The 24061-nt window shown below is 47.0% G+C and overlaps 4 protein-coding genes across 5 annotated transcripts; all 4 read right to left on the bottom strand.

Annotated features, from left to right (window-relative positions):
- Positions 1 to 673: 673 nt before the first annotated feature.
- Positions 674 to 1609, bottom strand: LOC112898299. Its single transcript, XM_025966650.1, has 2 exons — positions 1423 to 1609; positions 674 to 1254 (listed from the first exon to the last, which is right to left on the bottom strand). The coding sequence occupies exons 1-2, from the start codon at positions 1607 to 1609 to the stop codon at positions 674 to 676; spliced, it is 768 nt and encodes a 255-aa protein (XP_025822435.1).
- A 1645-nt stretch (positions 1610 to 3254) lies between these two features.
- Positions 3255 to 6879, bottom strand: LOC112898427 (exosome complex component RRP4 homolog). 2 transcript variants are annotated; one of them, XM_025966750.1, is made up of 7 exons: positions 6634 to 6879; positions 6460 to 6561; positions 5698 to 5710; positions 5307 to 5396; positions 4875 to 4940; positions 4515 to 4583; positions 3255 to 3995 (listed from the first exon to the last, which is right to left on the bottom strand). In XM_025966750.1, the coding sequence occupies exons 1-7, from the start codon at positions 6786 to 6788 to the stop codon at positions 3564 to 3566; spliced, it is 927 nt and encodes a 308-aa protein (XP_025822535.1). In that variant the 5' UTR covers positions 6789 to 6879; the 3' UTR covers positions 3255 to 3563. The 2 variants fall into 2 exon arrangements, with proteins under 2 accessions (XP_025822535.1, XP_025822534.1); XM_025966749.1 differs by having other exon boundaries at positions 5665 to 5710; positions 6634 to 6877.
- Positions 6880 to 9100: 2221 nt separating this feature from the next.
- Positions 9101 to 10129, bottom strand: LOC112897444. Its single transcript, XM_025965735.1, has one exon. It carries the CDS (start codon positions 9944 to 9946, stop codon positions 9431 to 9433), a length of 516 nt encoding a protein of 171 aa, XP_025821520.1. The 5' UTR covers positions 9947 to 10129; the 3' UTR covers positions 9101 to 9430.
- A 1889-nt stretch (positions 10130 to 12018) lies between these two features.
- Positions 12019 to 12909, bottom strand: LOC112897897. Its single transcript, XM_025966293.1, has one exon. It carries the CDS (start codon positions 12769 to 12771, stop codon positions 12247 to 12249), a length of 525 nt encoding a protein of 174 aa, XP_025822078.1. The 5' UTR covers positions 12772 to 12909; the 3' UTR covers positions 12019 to 12246.
- Positions 12910 to 24061: the final 11152 nt, after the last annotated feature.

Below are 24061 nucleotides of genomic sequence, written 5' to 3'. Positions count from 1 at the left end.
ATCCAGATCCGACGGTCCAGATTAGACGATCCGCGAACCGGTAAAAAAGGATCCCGACCGTCGGATCTGGATCGGACGATCCGGACCTCATCTAGGCTCGATCCAATCTGGTGCGCTGGCTTCTGATCCGGCGAGAGGGAGAGAAGGAGAGCGCGCGGGCTGGGCCGAGCGCCGGAGAGGAAAAGAGAAAGAGAAAATGGGCCGCGGGAAAGAAGGGGAGGTGGGTCCGGCTGAGCTGGGAACTCCTTTTCTATTTTATTTTCCTAATTTTCAAACTCAAATCTATTTGAATTCAAATCAAATTTGAATTCGAGCCCCTATGCACTCAACCAAATAAACTTATGCACCAGCATGAATGCGCAAACATGTTGAACCTAAAATAAATTTTAATTCTTTGTGAAACAAAATTAATTTAAATGCAAGGAGACACAAAGGAAACCTTAGAAACTTTATTAAAGCCAATTGAATTTATTATAAAATATGAAGTTTTACATTAGGGTGTTACACAGTGCGAGTTCAGATCGGACCAGTCAGTCTTAGAAACAAAAGCTAGTGCTCTTTCAAACAGAAGCCATCAACTAGACGGCAAAGTACAAAAGCAATCACCTATTCGGCTTTCAAGCACAAGCCATCAGCTACTCAGCTTCCAAACAAAAGCCCGGCTTTCAAACAATTACTGACGTGCCCGGCGTGCATATGGCCCTTGTTCATTCCCTTTCAACATCCAATGATGTTCGATGAGATCCTCCTGGAGGCGCTGGGATGTAGGCTTGTCCTGGATCTTGTGGTATGCAGCCATCAAAGCATTGATCTCGGCAACGTTCCTATCTCTTGGAATTGGCTGATCAGTGGGCTCATGAAACTCGTTCTCATCCAGGACCATGTCCCGCTCGGACTCGATGATCATATTATGAAGAATGATACAAGCCCGCATAATTGTGTTCATGTCATGCGGACTCCACATTCTACCAGCTTGTTGTATGATACGAAACCTAGACCGAAGGACACCGAAACAACGCTCAACATCCTTTCTGGCAGATTCTTGGGCATCGGCAAAGGTACTGTCTTTTGGATTCACAGGCTCACTCTTTGTTTTCACCAGTGTCGCCCACTCAGGATATATCTTGTCAGCTAGGTAGTATGCCATGTCATACCCGTTGCCATTGACAAAGAATTCAACTTGAGGAGTTCTTCCATTGGCAAGGTCATCAAACATAGGTGAACGGTCCAAAATATTGAGGTCGTTGCATGAGCCTGGCATTCCAAAGAATGCATGCCAAATTCTGAGATCTTTAGTTGCAACAGCTTCAAGAACAACAGTCGGTCACCCCTTCCGTCCAGTGAACTGACCCTGCCAACCAACCGGACAAGCTCCCCACTCCCAATGCATGCAATCGATACTTCCGATCATTCCGGGAAAACCTCTAGCTTCATTCTCCATTAAAATCCTATTCAACTCGGCCTGATTAGGTGGTCGCAGATAGTATTCCTCAAACACGGAAATGACAGTGCTTGCAAACTCCTTGACGCACTCCAAAATGGTGCTCTCGGCCATGGCATAACCATCATCAAGTGCGTCGGCTATACTTCCATACGCAAGCATCCGCATGGCCAACGCACTTATGCTTTCCATGGAATCCCATACGTCCTAAACCATCGGCTTTCTGATGAAAATACTCACTCTTCTCAGCAAGTCTCTCAAAGATCATGTCAAACAAGCTTATTTTCATCCTAAAACTGCATGACATCGAGGAAATCTAATTAGCATGACTTTGTTCACATGTTGGACTATAATTTTGTGGACAGTAGGTGCATCTAGCTAACATTACCGGCGGCGGAATGTGGCGCCGTCGAACAAAGGCTCCGGCGCGAAGTAACGCCTCACAAGCTCCGCCCAGGCACCCTCCCTGTCTCTCCGAATTACACGGTGCCTGGGGATAGAACCACCCTATCTAGGAGCAACCACATGTCGTGTCATCGCCAGTACAGCTGCATGAGTAGCTTCAGCTTCAAGGCGTACCCTTCTCTTGCGCGAACGTGAAAGTAATCGGAACGCCGACATCGTGGGGGATTGGGGGAGATCCTAGCTGTACAAACACCATGCGAATCAACTAGTGCAAAAAACGGACTTGACGCCGGCAAAGGAGCGACGAGGGAATACCTTGCTTGCCACGTCGCTGGAGTGGGGAAGTGCGGGACGGGGGGTGCAAGTGCGCCGCCGGCCGCAGGTCGCAATCGCCGGCATCGCGGTGCCCTGCACGCGCCGCGAAACAGAGACGACTCGGGTCAGGGGCGGGAAACTTCACGCGTTGGCGCCGAGAACTTTAGGTGGGCCAGCAGAAGGCAAATTGGCTGCGCGCGTTGGAGACCGGCCCGTGCAAACTGGGCCGGCAAAATGCCGGAGCATGCAGTTCGCTGGATGCCTCGCAGGTATGGATGGGCCCGATTGGAGTCAGTCTAACAAGAAAAACTGCAGCTCGTCTTGAGCTCGTCCTGGCTCGAGCTGGCTCGTTAAGCTCGTGACTTCGTGAGCCAGGGCCAGGCAATAATCATCAGCTCAAGATTCCAAATCGGAAGGCAACCAACATGAATCATGACTGCAACCCATTTGCGGGAGGTAGTGACAATATTTAGAGATCGTTAGCCAATTAAATTGAATCCAGTTAATCACCGGGAACAACAAACAAGAACTCAAAAGAAGAACAAAGAAACCCAATTTGGTCTTGGGAAAAGCAAGAGCATCAGAGATATTCCCATTCCAGACTTGCTCTATCTTGTTCAAATCACTGATCCCCACTTCATATCAAATGGCGAAGAACAACAATCTAGCGAGAAGAGAGACCCGGAGCAGAAGAAGCAAACAGAATGAGAGCATGGAGACAGACCGGCGTAGCAGCGATCGGTGACGGCGGCGGCGGTGTGTCGAGCGGACGGCAGCGGAGGCGGCCAGGTGCGTGAAGGCGTGCACTCGCCTCCGTTGATGGGACTGCGGCGGCGGCAGAGCAAATCGTGCGGCGGTGCCGGCGTGCAGCGTAGACACAGGGGGCTCAAATGGGCATTGGGCCCTTTGGGAATAATTAATTGGTCTTGCCGGTCTGGGATGGCATGATGTCATTTTTTTAGATTAAAATGAATGAATCTTTCGGTCACAAGACAGTTAGTTTCGTTTTTGGTCCCAGGCCAACAAGGGGGAGTACAGTTCGTGTATTAACATGACCTCAAATGGAAATGTTTACACACACAGTTCATCTTACTAAGAACATTACACAAACACGTCAATTGCAAATCAAAAGAACGGCTAGTAAGCATTGCAACAAACGGATTAAAGATCAGCTAGACCCTAGTCTGGCACCTCATCAAATGAATGTACAGCACCAGAGTGGGGCGGAACTCCAGACATCTTTGCCACTCTGTTAGGGGTACATAAAACTTGATGACGTATTTTTTTCCCTTGAAGATATCGTCAGATAAGCATCCTGGCACTGTTACAATTCTCATACAGATAGGACACTACTACATGTCAGGTACTGTTCTCTGCAAATCTGGTGGCCAGGATCACCTACTTACCTTGCCCCATTCTTTTTTCTCAGCAGATCAGCTCGGCGCTTAGCCTCTCTCTCAGCCGTCTGGACATAAAATTCAGCCCCAAGCATGTTGTTTACCTCAACATTTGATGACGCACTTGCTTCCGCTGTCTCGATTATCAGCTCAACAGTCAAAGTGAATCCTAGGGCTGAAAGTACACGCACGGCGTTGGCAAGTCGGCAGATATGCTTCCGCGTTTCTAGTGGGGTGAAATTCTCTGCATCATCGCTGGATTTCTGCTGATCTTCGGTTGTTTTAGTTTTTTCACCCACCACAACATGCTCACCTACCCAGATGAATCCGTTGCAACCAAGAATCAAATCAACATCATACTGTGCGAGATGATGGAAATGCTGCTTCTTTCGTTTAACCAAGTACGGAGGTACCGTCAGCAATTGACCCCTCTCAAGCTGCAGCAATACAACCCCTCAAAACGTATCAGCAACAGCCGATTATAATCTCAGGAAGCAATAACAATTTTGGAAAGACAAGAGTATAACTAGATCAGTCAACTACAGCTCATAGACCTACTTGAGATATTATAACATGAAGAAAACTAGAATATATGGACGCTTAAGGAGCTACTGATACAAGAAGCAGACAAAATTTTGGAAAGACAATAGTTTAACTAGATCAGTCACATACAAATCAGACCTACTTAAAATATTATCAACATGAGGAAAACAAGAAGGCATGGAGGCTTAAGGCACATCCATGAAATATCGGTGAGCATTATTGCACCTAGTGATCTGCATGCCAACTTTTGCACTCATATTAAATGCCTCTTAACTTTTACAGAAGCTAAATTGGAGGCATTGAAAAGGTGACTAATAATGGTACAAGGGTACACTAGCATAGGCGGTGCCATCTAAACTAGTTGGGAACTGCGCACTAAAGATAACTGCCAGAGTAGCTGAACTGGCATGTACCTTTCCATACTTTTCACTCCTTGCTTGTAGGTGCAGAGATCCATCATGTTGGAAACCACGAACTTCAGCCTGGTTGGTTACGCACGAAGTAGCAGCATCTTACTTTAAACAGTTCTCGGTGAAAAAAACAGCAGAGTTGCTCCAGGACTACTTAGACATTTGCAAAGAGGGAAGTCCAAGCAAATATGATAAGATGATTCCTTGGCACAAAATATTGATGAAAAGTGAGCACAGCTCACACCATTTTTGTTGGTGCTACTACTGACATGATAGATATAGAAGCAAGACGTGTCAAAGCGACACTCTAGTTAAAAACATATTTCAAATCACTACTTGAAAGAGGGCAAGTATTGCACTTACACAGATCACATCATTTTCCTCAAAGATACTCCGCATATTAAGTTCATCAACAGCAGTTCTCCTTCTCTAACAGAGGGTGCAGAAAAAATAGTTAAAGGAGATACTGGACAAGAATCATTAGTGAAATTAGTAATGGAATAAGTAATGGAATAAGATAGCACTCATTAATCTCATTTGAACTGACACAACATATAGGCTGATATATTCTAAAATATCCTAACACCACTACAGGTGCACTCCATGAAAGCAGTACAAGAAAATAGATTTCTTGGTGTATAATGTGTTACATGTATCGATGTGTTGTGCTCAGAACTTGCTTATGACATTACACAGTTAACACCTTTTATCCTCAGAATGGTATATCAAATGAAATCCCTGTTTACTGTCAGTCCAATTTAAGTCTGTTACAGGGCAAAGATGCAGAAAATCTACCTGAATGCCATCAGGCAAATTCATGGAAGAAAGCATCAACACAGCATCCTGACTAAAATTTATCTCCAACCTCCAGCGCTTCGGAGCAATCTTGAGAAACAAAAAAGATATTAGATGCACTATGCAGTATGTTGTTTGCACCATTAGGTAAATGATATTTGATTCTGAGTGACAAATATGAGTAATATAAGATTCAGATTTGCCATTAACTCTGACCACAAAATGGATATGCATGAAAGTAAATATCACAGGTCGTGAAACACCTGCAGTTTGTCAGAGCTACGACTTAATTAAAATGAAGGTACAAGAGCTCTGACAGATGTGTATTCATAATTTCTACACCCATGAATTTACACACCTCAATGACACGCCCAACTATGATATCACCAACCTCTGGCTTATATCTGAAAAAGATTGAAGAAACGAAAATGGACTAAGCTTTCCACTTGTGAGTTCATTTTTGTAAACAAAAACATAAAAAAAAATAAGTATATTAGTAAATCACACTTCCTCAGCACCAACAAACAGACCCTTGCAGTCTGATTGTCCAAACATATGAATTCAGAAAAAAAACTATAACTAACATAATACTGCATCTAACAATGGGGCTACAGTACTTTACACTGACAACTTGAGAAATGAGTTCACAACCTAAATCATACATGCTGGATCGGCATTACAGTATGTCAGTATTACACAACCCCTCCCAACTATTCCAATCAAATCTACCACTCAATCCAATGCATCGAAAGTTAACAATAAATAACTTACTGTGATATTACAACTGTAAAAGTCAGTCCTAAAGGCATATCCCCGGATCAAATTCCACCGTTGCCAGAGCTATCCAACAGAGACACCAATGGGGACGAACAAATCAAAAGGGCGCGCGATACTTCATGCTAACAACTTCAGCAATGAATTCACAAAACCAAAACTATACAGGCCGAATCAACAATGCACAACCCTTCCCAACTATTCCAATCAAACCTACCACTCAATTCAGGGTCATAACAAGCTAATGTGAAATATTGGTCCGACACTAGGACTGTAGAAGTCAGTCCTAAAGGCAAATCCCCGGATCGAATACCACTCTTACCGAACCTATCCAACAGGGACACCAATGGAGACAAACAAATCAAAAGTGCGTGCGTACCTCGCCCGGAGAGTACGGACGTATACCAGCTTGTTGACCCGCTCCACCACCCCGCAGAGCGTCGCCACCACCTCCCCGTCCTGGTCCGACGTCCCGTGCCCCCTGCACCACACACCCCCATCAGCCGCCACACGAACGGGCAAGCAGGAAACGAATTAGGGGGAGCAACTGTACTTGAGGATGTTGTCCTCCTGGTTGACGGGGATGGTGTCCGCGACGGTGACGGCGGCGGCGGACGCGGCGGCGGGCGCGAGGGACTGGAGCTCGTGGAGCGCCGCCTCGAGGCGGACCCGCTGGGTCTGGTTCAGCGAGAGGTGGAGGTCCCTCATGGCCGATCTCTCCGCCTCGGAAGCACCGGAAGAGGAGTAAGCGGGTGGAGGCGATCAGCGGAAGGCGAGGTAAAACTATAGATGGTAGATGGCACCGGGTAATATCCTCGCGGATATTAACTTTGGATATCCGTATCCGCGTACTAAAATCCGCTCCCGCAACCCGTCACGGGTACGAAACAACGCCCGTATCCGCTATCCGCGGGCACACCCGTGTACCCGCGGGCGGCGGCGGCGGGGCGGACGGGGGCGGGCGGCCGGCCGGCGGCGGGGCGGACGGGGGCAGGCGCCGGGCGGGGTTCGGCGGCGGGGCGGACCGGGGCGGGCGTGGTTCGGCGGCGGGGCGGACGGGTGCGGGCGGGCGGCGGCGGCGGGGCGGACGGGGGCGGGCGTGGTTCGGCGGCGGGGCGGACGGGGGCGGGCGTCGGGCGGGCTCGGCGGCGGGGCGGACGGGGGCGGGCGGGGCGGCGGGGCGGGGGCGGGCGGTGGCGGGGAATTGGGAGGGCGCTGGGCGCAGCGCAGGTCGGGGAGACGGGGGGGTCGGGGGCGGGCGGACGGGTGGCTGGCGGCTGGCAACTGGGATGGCCGGATGGGAATCGGGAAACCCTAAAATTTGTATATATATAACCATTCGGAGCCCATATATCAGCCGGTGTAGCGAGTTTGCGGGTTCGGATATTAATTTTTTAAATCCGTTATCATGCATTTGAATAGTGCTCTACCAATTGAGCTACATCCCCAACTTTAGTTTACTAGTTTAGTATAAGTAATTTTATATTTTTAATTCATGGAAGGGAAATAAAAAGGATGCAGTTTAATTTCCGTTGGAGCAAGATACGAGGAATTGAACCTCGTGTGCTCTAAACATGTGCGCATTGATGCTCTACCAATTGAGCTACGTACAATTTTTGTATAGCTTCGCACTCGAATTTTTCATACAATTTTAATGTTACGGAAGAGATAACTTTTGGATGTGCACCAGAAATAATTTTATAATTTTAATATTATGGAAGAGAAATGAGAAAAATTTCTCATTTCAACATTAAAGGAGTTTTATTGGAGATGTGAGCAATTGAACCCCATACCTCTATGATGCATTTGAATAATGCTCTACCAATTGAGCGACATCCTCAATTTTAGTTTACATTTTGCTATAATCACTTTATATATATATATATTATATATTTAATGCCATGGAAGGGAAATTTTAAAGAAGTAGTTTTCATTGATGATGCAATGAGCCAAACCTTGTGCCTCAAAAGTGTTTCCCCTGCTCTATCGATTGAGCTACATACCCATATTATGATCCAGTTTGCACAAAGAAATAATTTTGTGATTTTTTCATGTCATGGAAGAGAAATTACAAGGAAAGGGAGTTTCTATTGTTGATGCGAGGAATTGAACCTGATAGCTATAACCTTTCAGATTTTTCAGATTAGCCTCTCGGAGGAGGCAGAGAAATTTAGGTTATGACCATGAGGGTGCCAAGTTCTGCTACCTGGTTGAGTTGGCAGGGGACCTGGTGTCCGTGTTCATGCGCAACGCGGAGGAGCCCCCACGGGTGTTCAAGCTTGACCGGACGAAGATGGCCTGGGCCGGGGTGGAGGACATCGGCGGCGCAGCTCTGTTTCTGGATCACAGGGCGTCGTTCGGCGTGGTGTCGCCGGGAGCTGGGAATGGCAACAAGATCTTTTCCCCAAGGTACTCCAAAAACGGGAAGCAGGCGGCGTTCTATGATCTGGAGACCAAGATGAACCACCCGGCATTCTATGGGCTAAAACAGCCGATGAACTGCGTGTGGGTCGTGCCTAATTTGAAGCTAGATGAATATGCATCTTAAAACTCAGCGCTATACTATTTAAAAGAAAGTTGTATTCCCTTTTTGTCAAGGCTGTACTATAATATGAAAATCTGCAGCTATTTCACATACAACAATTGATGCAAGTTAAGAAGTCAAATTTGAGGCCTCCATGCCATGCATAGTTACTTAGCATTTCTCCTGCAGCCTACTCTGTCATCCAAAATACCGGTACCAAAGGCTAGAAAGCAACAACCAAGGCAAAGAAATCTAGAATTGTGAAGAAATGAAGCTGTTCCTGCAAGTGGCCTTTGTTTTGTGAAGCACTGGCTGTGTCCTTTAGTTAGACAATTACACTATTTTGGTTAAGTTCAGGCATGCAGTGCAGATAAATGCCTCCTGCTTAGACGGTTTCATCATTTGGATTCAGACCATGAGGCACATTTTTTATGAGGCATCTGAATTGAATGCTGTAACATACAGAACTGAACATCTGTCAATTGCAGGCCAAATGAACACAAACACTGTCAATTGGGCATGCTTCCTCTTTCCTCACATAATTTTTCCTAACCAAAATTCAGAACTGAACATCTGCTTAAATATTGCCTGCCAAATGCCAATTATTTTGTATTCACACTCTCAATCATCATCAGTTAAAAAAAATCACAAACTCTACTGTCCAAAACAAGAGAATGTGCAGAAATGACGGGGGGAAAATACCCATCTAAATCCATTCCCAGCGCCCTCCGCAAAGGAAAGGAACAGGATTACCGGATCTCTCTACCTCGCAATCCTATCTTGCTATGCGCCTACGGATCATCCCCAGGACCAGGAAGGAGAAGGCCTAGGGAGTCCTGTCCCAGCTGTTCCTCCTGACGTACCGCAGCTGCAGCGACACCTGCCGCTCCATCTGCAGCTGCCTGTAAAAGTTGGCGATGAACTGCTCCGCGCGCTGGTCGATGTCGTCGTCCGCCGCCGAGGACGCCGGCGACCGGCCGCTGGACGACGACAACGTCCTCCTCGGCCCCCCCGGCGACGCCGCGCTGCTGGCCCGCGACAGGCTCCGCGTGGTCGCCGTCCCCATGCTCGCGGACCTGGACGTCGTCCGGGAGCTGCCCGCCGGCGACGCGAGGCCGCCCTCGACGTCGAGCAGCCCCGGGCGCGGGCCGAAGCTGAGGCCGCGGCGCGCAAGCGCGCCCCGGGCGCCGGCGGAGGTGAGCAGCATCCACCGCGTCGCGCTGAAGGAGAGCAGGAACCGAACCTTCCTGATCGCCTCCTGGAGGCTTCCGAGGATCGACGACCGCTTCTTGTTCCTGGGCGCCTTCTCCTCCTTGGACGGACCGGGCTCCGGGACGGCCATGGATGGTCGACCTTGCGTGCGCTCTAGCGTAGAGCCAAGAACGCGCCTTTTTTCCTTCCTACCTCGATCGTCCCTGTCGATGCTTCGGAGCGGAGTCGTGACGAGCAATCCGAGCGGAGCCGCCGGCGAGTTGGTTGGTTTGCTTGTGTCTCGATGCGGAAATGTGGAAAGCAGGAGGCCTTGTCTGGTGTGCTGTCGGGAGTTTATATAGCTGCCGGTGTTGAAAGGTCGCCGGCGCTCGTTGGTCACTGCCGGAAGCTACTCGGTTCCGAGAAGCTGCAGGGAATGTAACGGCACCAGCAAAAATACCAGTAGAATACGCGTACACGTCGGAAGCGGCTACGTTTATGCCAGTGGCGAGACCAGCATAGCAATCATTGCTTACATCGTAAGGAATCGCAGCGGCATCTGGCAAACGGTTAGAGCAGCCAGCGGCATCGTCAGTTGACCCCCTCCGATCCCTTCGAAGTTCGAAACGTGGTTCAAGACTTGAACGGAGGTTGAACCGAAAAAACAGTTGGCGATAGCTGTCTGTACATACCCATCGCTGTATGATCCTTTTTTATATATAAATAGGTCACTAATCGGTCTATCAGTTATCAGTTAGCAAATCAGCAAAGAATAAAAAGGTCATTCTGAGTACAAGAGAAATATTCCGAGAGACCTTTATGTAATATCGAATCTCTAAGACACTCTATTTGCTTCTCCCAACTTAAATGACAGTGCCGTGCTCCTGCAAACTTTTTCAAAAAAAAATATTCCAAGAGAAAATGTTTTGATAAGAAATAAAAAATATTCTCAAAATAAAAATTGAAGTAAAAAGTTGTTCCAACTTCCGGGCAAAATTAAGTATTCTGGAAAAAATGTCAATAGCTTTGGAAGAATAGACTTCCTTTAAAATTGAAAGTTTATGTGGTTGGCTATGCCAGAGAAGTTGCAGACTGGTGTGGACTTGAAAGAGAAAATGGAAGGGAAACTATCGGTGTAACTTTTGGGGAGTGGCTGAAGATGTTGATCATATCTTTTTCAGTTGTTTTGTGGCACAATTTACCTGGCCTTGTCTGAAAGAAGCAAGCTTTGGGGTGGACTAATATTCATTCTAATATGCAATCTTTTTTTGGGAAAGCTTTATTCTTTTTGGGGGGATAACATTGGGTTGAAGGTTTTCCTATTTGCCATTGTTTTTTTGGGGTGTTATGGAATATTAGAAACAAGAGGGCAATCAGGGGGGAGTTTCTGCGTGACCTAGTTGAAGTTTTGTTCAAAATTTTCTCTTGTTTGCAGAGGTGGCAATAGAGGTCGCGTGCCGGTGATCAGAAGCGTTAAGGGTATATTTGGATCCAAGTATTAATGTCTAAAAATATTAAAATTTAGCACTAGTCCATTCAAATAGGAGTGCTAATGGGGTGTGCTAAATTTTAGTCAAGATTTAAAAACTTTAGTAAATATATGAGTGCTAATATATGCTAAAGTTTAACATATAATTTTAGCCCATCCAAACAACGCCTCGCTGGAGACGTCGGTTCAAGCTTGGACAGAAGACTTCATGGCAAGGATTCGCGGTGGCACTGGAGGAGGAATACTTTTGTTAACTAGACTGTTTGAGCTCTTTGTTTTATTTCCGTTGAGGGAGAACGGTTTGGCTTGTCGGTTTGAAAGTTTTCTTTGGTCAGCCTAGTAAACGGGTAACCATAGTATGTCCGTCGGTTGGATTGAACCAAAACTTTTATATGCTTTCTATAAAAGTAGGGATATCTTTTATCCAAACAAAATGTTATGAAAACATAAAAACATTATGAGAACAAAACAAAATATTCTAAGAAAGAGTAATTAAAGCAAGACAAAATTTTCGAGATAAAACAGATTTCGTTCCAGAAAAAAAGTTTTCTCAAATAAATAATATTAAAATATTCTAATTTTACATTAAAAACGTTGATTTTTTTTCAAATTGGAAATTCAAAATATTTCGATGCTAGCAATGCTATCTATCTCTTCTCTTTTATGAGGCATCTGAATGCTCTGTAACATCAATTAATTGAACATAAACACTGTCAGTTGGGCCTTTGCTCACATAACCAAAAGTCAAAACTGAACATCTGCTTTGATATTGCCGGCTGACTGCCAATTGTTTTGTATTTACACTCTCAATCATCAGTTTCAAAAAATTAAAAACTGTACTATCTAAAACAAAAGAATGTGCAGAAATGATGCGGGTAAAATACCCATCTAGATCCATTCACCGCGCCTTCGACAAAGTTTCTCTGCCTCTCGATCCTGCTTTGCTATGCGCCTAAGGATAATCATCCGCTGGAAGGACTGGACGTCCTGTCCCAGCTGTTGAGCCTGACGTACCGCAGCTGCAGCGAGACCTGCCGCTCCATCTCCAGGTGCCTGCGGAAGTTGGAGATGAACAGATCCGCGCGGCGGTCGACGTCGCTGTCCCCGCCCGACGTTGCAGGCGACCCGCCGCTGGACGCGGCCTCCGGCGACGCCGCCGCCGCGCTGCTCGCCAGCGACAGGCTCCTCGTGGTCGCCGTCCCGAGGCTCGCCGACCTGGACGTCCTGGAGCTGGAGGAGGAGGCCGGCGACACGATGCTGCCCTCGACGTCGAGCAGGCCCGGGGGCCGCGAGCCGAAGCTGAGGCCGCGGCGCGGCGCGGCCCGCGCGAGCAGCATCCACCGCGTCGCGCCGGAGGAGAGCAGGAACCGGACCTTCCTGATCGCCTCACGGAGGGTCCCGAGGATCGACGACCGCTTCTTGCTCCTGCACGCCGCCACTGCCTCCTCCTCCTCCGTGGACGGCGGGCGGGCCCCAGAGACGGTCATGGACGACGATCGACTTCGCGTGCAGGAATGCGCGGCGGCCTTTTCTCCTCCTCCTCGTCGACGCGTCGGAGTCGTGACAGGCAATGCGAGTCGAGCCAGCAACCTTTTGTCTTGTACTCTTTTTTTTATAATATTTTGTCTTGTGTGTTGGCTGGCGGCTTGGGAGCTAGTGGTTTATATAGGCGGCAGCAACTGTTAATTTTACTGTAGCAAAGAAATCTTGCTAATTTGAAGTACTAAATGAAGTCTATTTGCAAAACTTTTTGCATGGATGGTTTGTAAATCGCGAGACGAATCTAATGAGCCTACTTAATCCATGTTTTGCAACAGTGATGCTACAGTAACTATCCGCTAATTATTGCTTAATTATGAATTAATTAGCATCATTAGATTCGTCTCGTGATTTACAATCCATCCATGCAAAAAGTTTTACAAATAGACTTCATTTAGTACTTTAAATTAGCAAGATTCGACGGCTTCTAGATTCACAGCTGCAGGGGATGCGACGGCTTCTAGATTCAAGAAAGAAGCTGCAGGGGATGCGACGGCTTCTAGATTCACACACCGGAAGCCATGCTTGTGAACTGATCAACACTGCAAGCAACCACAGCAGCTTGCATCAGAAGGAATCGCGTCAGACAGGTACTCCTACATGCCATTGGGAAAGCGCGCACGGAAAAAGCGCCAGCCGGTCCGTGCAAGGCAAGCAGGAGCAGCAGTGAGCCCCCTCCCTCCGGAGACATTGCTCGAAGGGAGCACGAGCTCGCCAGTTGGCCTGGCGGTCGCTGTCGGCGACGTGCCGGACGCGACGACGCCAGCACGGTCGCTGTCAGGAGCAACACGTTGCGGTTGGGTGCGGCGCCGGGCGACGCGGGAGCGGGTCAAAACGTTCCCTCCGCTGTCGCTCGGATCGGATCATCATCGGACGCGCGCTCACGCCACCACCCGGCCGCGCCCGCCGCGACTTCTGCGCGGCGCGGCGAGTGCTTCGGCGCCAAGCAATGCAAGCATAGCCCGCAGCAGAGCAGGGGTGCCCTGCTCGGGCACAGCGCGCCGCGGCGCGAGGAATTCCGCCCGTGCGCGGGGTGCGATCCGGTACGCTGGCGGCGGACGTGAGGTCGGGGCCTCGCAGGCAGCGCGGGGAGCTCGTGGCGTCTCGATCTGGTCGCGTGTGCCGATCGCCGAGCGGCCTCTTCGTGCCTCGCAGGATGCTCTCGTCGAGTTGGTCAAGAGATTTACAGGCAGGGGACGCCGCGACCGCCGACACGGGACCGACATCGGCAGCAGCCTTTACTTGTTCGCGCACAAGCGACTGGAGAAAGGGTCCGGCCTTGGAAAAAGAATAGTATTGTGTGCGTTGAAAGTTTATTAAGCCGGAGAGCGTAACGGACCGTACGTGACAGAGTGTTGAACGCTTCTGATATGCTCTTGAGACGAATCAGAGGGGCGTTCTGTTCCTTTGAAGGGGTTTGCAGGATGACGTCCGACAGCAACTAGAGGATTTTTTTTTCCGTTTTTGAAAGCACGGCTGTATTAAACATCACCTGGGCTTGACTCATCTAAATATCAGAGCCAGAGGCCAACATGCTTGCTGCAAAGGTCGCTAAACTGCAGCCTCACACCATCATTGACTTTGTTCCATACCGACCACCATCTCCACAAGAACATAATGACCTTCAGTCGTTTGATCTTCTCTGGCTCCCATATCTTGTTAATGATTTCCATCCCTGACTGATAGTCTGACAATGCATCCACTCAACTCTAACCTCTTCCACGCTAAAAGGAATCCATACTTACAGTCTAAGAGGAGGAGGGGTAAATTAGGTAATTCTAAAATCGTAACCTGGCTCAAACTAGTTTGTACAAAATATAATTTAGAAGATACTATCTATCTAGATGTAAAACTATGGTTCAACTAGTGTGAAACCCTCATCGTAAGAAATTTTGCAACTTATAGCCAATCCTAATAAGATACTACACTAAGAAAGTAAAGGCATACAAGTTGCAAGTATGAAATGCGGAAACGTAAAGGAGGGGGTGAGAGGAAGCAAACTCTTGACGTGAGGATAGATCCCGTGGTATTGATAGGCGCTAAGCCACCCCTAGTCCATGTTGTTGAAACGCTCACAAAGAGCATTGCTTCCCGGTCACCGAATCTCTTCCGGAGCTCCTCTTAACTTGCCACAAAGGTTCGGCCACTAAGGCTCACAATAAATCTCCCGGTCATCTTGACGCCGCCTTCACTACGGAGCTTCCCATGAAGGAGGGGTCTCCTCGTCCCCCGCACAAAGCCGTCGTCGTCGCTCCACATCAAGCCGGAGGGTTGAAGATTTGCCGACGAGCCACAAGGACTCAAGGGGCCGGCACACCGAGAATATAGCTAAGGTTCACTCAAGAACCAGCACAAGGCATCTACACCTTGCTCTCTCACTCTAACTAGAGCTAGCCTAGCACTATTACTCACAAAGCTTGTACTAAAGCCTAAGAATTTGATCAATGAACTATTGGGATGGCTTGGAGAACTTCTTTAGAGTATGGGTGCTTCACGCGAACTCCAGCAGCCTCAGATAACTTAGGGTGAGGCCTTATATAGGGTAGAGATCCACTCCTAACCGTTACATACTTTTTCCATGAAAAGCTTAAAGCGTCGATTAAATCGGTCGCCACTGTCAATTTAACCAGTCACACACAACCTGCCTGTTAGCCATTGAACTCCAACTGCCATCTTATGCTGATGTTATTGCATCGACGCCTTGCACCCACACTGTCGGATTGGGATTCCGGCAAGTCAAACCGGGGTATGCCCAAGCAGTAGATTTGTAGGTGAGGGAGACTACAGCGCCAAGAACTTGATGGTAACATAAAGACGCAATGATTTTAGATAGATTCGGACCGCCGAGAGCGTAACACCCTACGTCTTATGTTCTGGATTGTATTAAAGTTTGTGAAACCTTATATAGCCGAGTTGCTGTCGGTTACAAGGTAGGTCAAAATCTACTCGGATTGTTTACAAGGAATCTGGTCGGTTAAGATACATGATATCACAGCTTTCTAAGTCGGCCCAGATCCTGATTCCGGGACCCTGCCCACCATTTAGCCGAGTGCCTGTACGCCGGGTCATTTGCTGCGGAGTCGTTCCCTGGAGAACCAGAGCCCACTCGGCAGGGAGGTGCCTAGGTATACCTCCGTCAAGCCCCCGAGTGCCGAATTGTTGAATGGATTCCTGCTGAAGCCACGAAGCTTATTGGTGCTCATTATGGCAAAAAGGCACCTCTTCAAACCTTCAAGCTCCGGCAACAGTCTTGACGTCAGTAGACTCCTGCATGTTCCTTGATTTTTCAACGGGATGCGCCTCTAGGCGCACCCATTGGGTGTAGCCCCCGAGCCTCGGAAGGGCTCGCAGAGGCATTTCGAGGGTCAATAGAACAGATCTATCTTCCTTCTTTCAGACCGCTTAACATCCTCAAGATCTTGTGGCGCCCAGCCCCCGGGCAAGGTCGCTGGCGGAGTCGCGGAGACATGCCGAGTCAAATAGGCTGCGCCTAGCTCCCGAGCAGGGTCGCTAACGGAGTTACGGAGACACGCTGAGTCGATAAGCGGCGCCCAGCCCCCGAGCAGGGTCGTTGGCGGAGTCGTGGAGACACGCCGAGTCAAATAAGCGGTGCCCAGCCCCTGAGCAGGGTCGCTAGCGGAGTCACGGAGACATGCCGAGTCAATAGGCGGCACCCAGCCCCGAGTGGGGTCGCTGGCGGACTCGCGGAGACACGTCAAGTCAAATATGCGGTGCCCAGCCCCCGAGCGGGGTCGCTGGCGGACTCGCGGAGACACGCCGAGTTAAATAGGCGACGCCCAGCCCCTGAGAAGGGTCATTGGCGGAGTCACGGCGACATGCTGAATCAATAGACGGCGCCCAGTCCCCGAGCAGGGTCGCTGGCAGAGTCCTTTCTCGCGGCAAGCCCCCAAGTGTGGGAGCCAGACGAGTCGCGCGAGGTACGCCGAGTTGTTTTCTACGCCCAGCCCCGAACGCGGGAGCCAGACGAGTCGCCAAAAGCACGCCGAGTGCCCTGTCGCGCTCAGCCCCCGAGTACGGGAGCTAGACAAGCCGCCGGAAGCATTCCTAGTGCCCTGTCATGCCCAGTCCCCAAGCATGGGAGCCAGAGGAGCCGAGGAAGGCACGCCGAGTGCCTCGGTGCGCCTAGCCCTGAGCATAGGAGCCAGACGAGCCGTCGAAGGCACACTAAGTGCCCTATCGCGCCTAGCCCCCGAACATAGGAGCTAGATGAGATGCTGAAGGCACGCCGTGTAGTTGGTGCTGTAGAGAACAATACAAGTAGCATAATGGGAAATATTAAACCATTGATGGTGTCAGAATCGATCTGATATAATAAGGTTGTTTTTGCATCTTTGCTCCTGTTAGGTCATGTAATTTTCCCAAGCAGTTAGCCTGTTACGTTTAAACATCTGGCCCTACACAATCTCAACTCATTGTGCTAAGAGCGGGATGAGAGAGTTGCAAGGGAAGCCGAGGTTTCACGAGTTAAGGCGTGTGCTACCCAAGTACTTTAGCAACCCTTGGAGGAAAACATAAAGCAGTCAGCGATGTGCTAGAGAAGAGACCGCGCGTGAGCGTACTCGCTGGGTGTAGTTCGACTGCCCGTGCAGCGGGCGGACCGTGTAGGCAATCAGGAAAATATGTGATATGATCGGTGATAGTTACAGAGACTAGAGAATATTTAATTGATAAATATTTACTAAATATGACCTAGCTTGATTCATAGCCGAGTCAAAGTAGTCGGTGTGACCGAGCAGGCGGCAGTCAAAGTAGTCGGCATGGCCGAGCAAACGGCGGTCGAAATAGTCGGCGTGGCCGAGCGGGCGGCTGTCGATGAGCATCGCGCAATAGTGCGGCCTTGCTCTGGGCAGCAGCCTATGAATCCCATACGTGCAGTCCAGGTACATAGTTTGAGTACGTAGGATTTTATGGAAGAAACTAAAGAAATCTTAGCATGCGTCAGCACATTGCAATGAAAACGGCAACTAAAATAGTAAAAGGAAGGGGTAGGCAGTAGGTTCCTTGTTGACGCGGACGTGGAGCACGTGCAATGGCTTGTTTTCTTGTCTTGCCTTGATTCGATGCATGCATGCATGCGTAGGAAGGCAACCCTAGGGCGATTAAAACACGATGGTTGCCTGCATGCGCAGTTGTGTGCGTTTCGGCGGCCGGCTGGATAGATGTTGATAATGGCTTCCATCAAGGTTGCAGTGTGGATTGTGGAGCCGCCGCCTCATAGGTTTGGAACCGGAAAAACAAACCAATCTATGTTATGAAATCTATGAACAGATTGATTTGAGGACGATGTTAACAACGACTCATCTGATTGTTGATGATTGCTGCCATTAATCTCGCCATAAGGATCCTGGAGATCCCCTACCTAGCGCGCCAACTGTCGGATTGGGATTCCGGTAAATCCACCCAGGGTATGCCCAAGCAGTAGATTTGTAGGTGAGGAAGATTACAGCTTCAAGAACTTGATGGTAACACAAGACGCAAGGTGGGTTTTAGATAGGTTTGGACCACCAAGAGCGTAACACCCTACGTCTTATATTCTGGATTGTATTAGGATTTGTGGAATGTGTAGGCTGATTGTGATGTCTCTGGCGGGTACCCCACGGCTCCCTTATATAGCCGAGTTGCCGTGGGTTACAAGGTAGGACAAAATCTGCTCGGATTGTTGACAAGGAATCGGGTCGGTTAAGATACATAATATTACATCTTTCTAAGTCGCCTCGGATCCTGATCCTGGGGGACCCTGCCCGCCGTTCAGCCGAGTGCCTGTACGCCGGGTCATTTGCTGTGGAGTCGTTCCCTGAAAAACCGAAGCCCATTCGGCAGGGAAGTGCTTGGGTCTACCTCCGTTAAGACCCTGAGCGCCGAGTTGTTGACTAGATTCCTGCCGAAGCCATGAAGCCGATCGGTGGTCGTTATGGCAAAAAGGCATCTCTTCAAATCTTCAAGCTCGGAGCCCACTTGGCAGGGAGATGCCTGGGTCTACCTCCGTCAGACACCGACGCCTTGCACCGACGGGTGTCGGTTCAACCGGTGCTGAAGACCTTCAGGATTCTCCAACTCCAAACGCTTCTGTATTAGTAAACTACCAATGCACCGACGTCTTCTTTTGACCGTAAGTTCAACCGGTGCTGCTGTGTTTCTTCACTTCATCGTCATGGCACTCGACAGATGCAACGACACATTCAACCGATATCCCGTCGGTTAAACCGATGCTTCTGACTTGATCACAAAAGCATCTCCCAATGCACCGGTTCAGTACAACTTTCATACTGTCAGTTTAACCGGTCGTCCTTTTTCTACTGTCACTTGTCCAATTCATCGCTGCGGGTAGCTAGGTTTTTCTAATCTTTATATTTTTCTAGATGATGTCCATTATAATTTTTTTTTCTAAATGGGTCCAACCAACAGGTTATCTATATTTTTTTACAACAGTTATACTTTATGAAATACTTTTAGAACATTAGTTTAGGAAAAATAGAATATATTATATATAAATTATATTTTTATGACACCTTGTGCTTATATTACATTGAAATATTTTGGCATGAATATTTTTTAAACTTTTGATGGACGATACAATTTTTTATTTGATAGTTTCGGCCATTATGTATAAAAAAATTATCCTTAGATTTTTAGAAGAAAATCTAGATGATTTATAACATTAAAAGGCACTAATCTTCTTTCTTTTCTTTATTCTCCAATCTCCAATTACTAATCTTCTTTCTTTTCTTTATTCTCCAATCTCCAATTCCTAAAGCTCTATGCATACATGCACTTGTATTGTCTTCTGGCTGCTGCACCTAGTTCTCGTCACGTGATGTTCTGGGGATCTACAGATTCACTATTGCAGTTAACAATGTACTCTACTTTATGCTCACTGTCTTCTATGGTCATCATCACTTTCTTGAATTCTGACCTGTGTGTTAACTTTTCTTCTCTCCATTTTTTATCATAGTTGTCCCACGTAAGCTACTGCAATTATTCTTTATGGCCATTCCGATGGCTTTTTTTATGGTTATTGTCATGCTCCCTAAAATTGCATAGTAATGGTCTCTTTGGTAGGGCTTCACCTCCTTCTAAAAGGTCTTTAGCTTTTTGCTTCAATGGATTTATGAGTTAATTTAGATTATATTTTTAGTTTAGAATTTATCTATTTGTATTCGATGTGGATTCTTTGATCAATTGCTAATATTTTATATTTTTAATTTCAAATTTAGCTACTCACTAATTATTATTGATATGGACTCTTTGGTGAAGACCTAATTTTCCTTTTTTTTAATTCAGAATTTAGCTAATTGTATTCGATATGGACTCTTTGATCATCTTCTAATTTTTTAGTTTTGAAATTAGCTATTTATTAATCATATGGATTTGTGGGTTAACTTAGACCGTTGGATCTTCATAAAATACAAGGGTGTAATCCTTCTCTTTTTTAATTAACGTGGGAATTTCTAGACCCTCTCAACGAACGTATTCATAGAGGTGCGTATAGGGTAGTGTCATATGCGTATTCAACTATTCATAGTGACGATTATGCATGAGTATATGTGTGTGTCTATATTTATACTTTGTTTCATAAAAATATTTTTTTTATAGCTGGAGGATAAAATCACATAAATTAGCTTGTAAAAGTGAAGCATAGGTAGCCGAAGTCCATATCGTTCTATTTACATAAATGCTATTAACGTGTATTAGATATGGTTTACATTAGAAAAGTAGATTACACGTCGCTAGTAGAAGAATAAAATTACATAAATTAGTATGTATCTAAAGTCCGTATCTTTGCAATTTCTAATTTGCTAGTTTAGCATCTCATTCCATAAATAAGCATCTCATGCTACAACGATATGAGATTCTAATTTGCTTCTTTTTAAATCTCTATCTACATTTTAGTCGTATTTGATATGGATTTTTTGAGTAAATCAAGATCGTATTCAGTACACGTTGCTAGTAGAAGAATAAAGTTACATAAATTAGTATGTACCTAAAGTCCGTATCTTTGCAGTTTCTAATTTGCTAGTTTAGCATCTCATTTCATAAATAAGTATCTCATACCACAACGATATGAGATACTAATTTGCTCCCTTTTAAATTTCTAATTGTCTACATTTTAGTCGTGTTTGATATGGATTCTTTGAGTAAATCAAGATTGTATTCGGTATGAACTCTTTGAATTAGTATAGGCCGTCAGATTTTTATAAAATCCGACGGTGCATATCCTTCTCTTTTTTAAATTAACGTGAGAATTTCTAGACCATTTTGGCAAACATGGTGGCTTCTTTTACTACTTCCAGATCGTATATTTAGATTTTCATGGTTTTTAACGCTTTCTCATTTAATTCGCGAGGAGCTGGATAAGAAGAAACTCTCATGTCCAGTTTTACAGTGGAGATGGAACTAAGAATGAACCGTCGACTATAACCCCAAAAGAACTAGATTTCGTAAATAACATAGAGGAAGAATGAAGGAAAAATCCTGCCGAGGCAATTGTATTTATTTTGGTAGATATGCTCTTCACGTACTTGAACCCGCTTGGTAGTTGCGTTTCGAGTGAGTGCATACAGACCGTAAATTAGACTCCCTTTAGTGTAAAAAGAAATCACTTTGTATGAACTTTGAACTCTGCTTCTTCTCGCTTAAATGACAGCGCAGTGTTCCTGCAAGTTCTTAAAAAAGGTATAAAAAGAAAATAGATAAGCTCCTGTAATCTAAACCGTTGGGACTTGGAGGTATTTTCTATTTTTCTTTTTTTTTGATCAAGCATACCTGTATGTATTAAGAGTTAAGGAAAACGTACACAGACACGTACATATACAAGTATGCCATACAGGAAAACGTAGGACAGTTGTCGTACCCTACTTTCAGGAAGGGCCTTTAGAAAAACAGAAATTACAACAAGGTCCCTGGACCCTTTCTAGGCGGAAGATTCAAGAAATCCCCGCCGCCGCCGAACCCAAGGCCGAAGGGAACTCCGTCGCACAAAGGCTTAGAAACGAACCGCAAAAAGACACTCGCCGCCACAGACAAGCTGAAGCCAACGCTGAACATCCATCGGTCGAGGTCGCATCCCGAGCTTCCTTGGGCCCTGGATCCAAGCTCGCCGCCTACGACAACCGCGGCAAAGCTTGAGCTCGATCCATCCTCCTGGCAACCGCAGCACCTGCAGCCTCCTCCGCACCTTGGAAACATGAGACTGGTCCCAGCCGCCGCCACCGAGGACGACGCACCGCCGCCAACCGACTTCTGTACAAGGGCTCGGAGAAAATTTATTAGTTCAGAAGAAAAATTATTTTCATTCGGCCCCTGATCGGTTCATGATGACAATACTGGCCCTTCGACTATGTGGGCCTAGGCCCGTTCGCTTTCTAGGTGATTGCTTTTCTTTTGGGCTTGCTCAACCGAAGCATGGAAAAGGCCCAATTCAAGCAATGAAAGCAAGCTTAACCATGTTCTCATTTCACTCTAGCCCAAATTTGGGAAGTTCGGCGAAGTGAGGGTACCTGCTGGTGAAATCTGCTCACCCAGATTCGAGTCCTCAACTCAACACGGATGCTTATATTTTTTTAAATTTATTCTAAAATTTAAACGGCGCTATTCTTTCAGTGGTAGGCGACGTGTCCGTTGACAGCAAGGCGTCTGTGGTGATTTCGTCAATCTCGAGGATCAGCCGGTTCAGTCTCTCGAAGGTGCTCATAGGGATAGGGTTACGTGCATGTATTCATAGAGGTAGGTGTTCATGCATGTTTGTAAGCGTCTGTGTCTGTATTTCTCAAAGAAAAATTGGGAAGTCCCTACCCAAATAAAGACGGACAATTGTAATGGTATTTGATTACTTTTTTGGGGGCCTTCACATTTGAATATTATTTTACCTTCGCTATATTAGTGATAAATTAAAATAGTTGTAATGGCAAATATAGCGTGTAACTTCTGTATATCCATAGTTTTGAATATTTCACGACATGTAAAAGCATTATAAAATGAAAACAACAGAGGAAATGTACTTGGCAGGGTTATAGAGGAATCAAAGGAGAGAGTAGCCGAATAACGAATAAGGAAAGGAGGCGCAACCATGCAAGTGGCTACCGTGGATGTGGGCAGTGTCGCAGTGAGCCTAAACTGCTTAGGCTTGAAAATATAAATGCGTTTTTACTTTTAAGAATCATATTAATGAAAAGTAAAAGTGAGGAAATGTTACTCATTGAAATGTGGACTGAAGGATTAAATAGGTTGTACATATTTTTGACCATACGGAGGCGAGCATCCATATAATTGCGCGCATGTTCATCACTACACACATGGGCGGAGCCGGGGCCTGGGCGTGCTGCAGCACGGGTCTAGTCTAATTTATCCCATATAAATCTCTATATTAATTAGCCTCAAAGCAATATTATTTAATATAATTTTAATCAATTTAGCACTTGTCCATTGGTTAAGCCCGGGCTGGGCAGCCTTTCTGGCTCCGCCCCTACTATCCATATGAACGTATTAGACAGATTGGGCATATTTGTTGAGATTGATGAAATCATCTCATAATTATGATTAGCATTTTATCTACTAACTACTGAAAAAATTATAGTAAAATCCGGTCTGAAAAAAAATATACATATTTCCCTTGATAAGCAATCGTCGCTTGCTCTATCTTTTCAAAACCAATCCGGAGGATAGCAAATAGATATTACCCCTACCTAGTTTTTTAATGGTAAATTGATCAACTTAGACTTTTTGCTAGCCGATAAATTTAATAACTCTAGTGCAGGTAGAGTGTGCGTGCATTCTCCTTCCCAGCGCATTGAACACGCCGAGTTACACCTGCCGATGCTGCAGTAGAATATGAATGGGTGAGGCCAAAGTGGGTTGGTAGCCCGTAGCCAAACGAAAGTCGGAGCCGCACGAGCTTGACTCGTGCCCCAATTCGGACGGCCACGATTGGCCCCGACCCTTGTCCGACCACCGCCGGCGCCTCGCCCACCAAACCCACGAGCACGCCGCAAGTCCAAGCCGCTGACGCCACTCGCGAGGTTGCGCTCCGACACGGCGGCGCCGGTGGCACTGGCACCCCGCCCGCCGCGCCCCGCTTCGATCGGCGAGTCACGGGACGCGCGCCCTCCCGTGGAGGCGTAGTCCCTTCACGCGCACGCATGGTTGGTTGGTGATGGTGAGCGGAGCTCGGAGCTACCCCGACGACCATGGGTGGGTTCGTCCCCAGCTCGATCGGTCAAA

This window comes from Panicum hallii, chromosome 6, assembly GCF_002211085.1.
Source record: "Panicum hallii strain FIL2 chromosome 6, PHallii_v3.1, whole genome shotgun sequence".
NCBI lineage: Eukaryota > Viridiplantae > Streptophyta > Magnoliopsida > Poales > Poaceae > Panicum > Panicum hallii.
This window is presented reverse-complemented; position numbering and strand designations above follow the sequence as displayed.

Coding starts and splice junctions, on each gene's coding strand:
- LOC112897897 (XM_025966293.1), bottom strand. CDS start 12,771: ATGACCGTCTCTGGGGCCCGCCCGCCGTCCACGGAGGAGGAGGAGGCA.
- LOC112898427 (XM_025966749.1), bottom strand. CDS start 6,788: ATGAGGGACCTCCACCTCTCGCTGAACCAGACCCAGCGGGTCCGCCTC. Junction 6,562..6,633: donor CAGGAGGACAACATCCTCAA/GTACAGTTGCTC, acceptor TGTGTGGTGCAG/GGGGCACGGGACGTCGGACC. Junction 4,584..4,874: donor AGGAAAATGATGTGATCTGT/GTAAGTGCAATA, acceptor GTAACCAACCAG/GCTGAAGTTCGTGGTTTCCA.
- LOC112898299 (XM_025966650.1), bottom strand. CDS start 1,609: ATGCGGATGCTTGCGTATGGAAGTATAGCCGACGCACTTGATGATGGT. Junction 1,255..1,422: donor AATGGAGAATGAAGCTAGAG/GTTTTCCCGGAA, acceptor TTGGAATGCCAG/GCTCATGCAACGACCTCAAT.
- LOC112897444 (XM_025965735.1), bottom strand. CDS start 9,946: ATGGCCGTCCCGGAGCCCGGTCCGTCCAAGGAGGAGAAGGCGCCCAGG.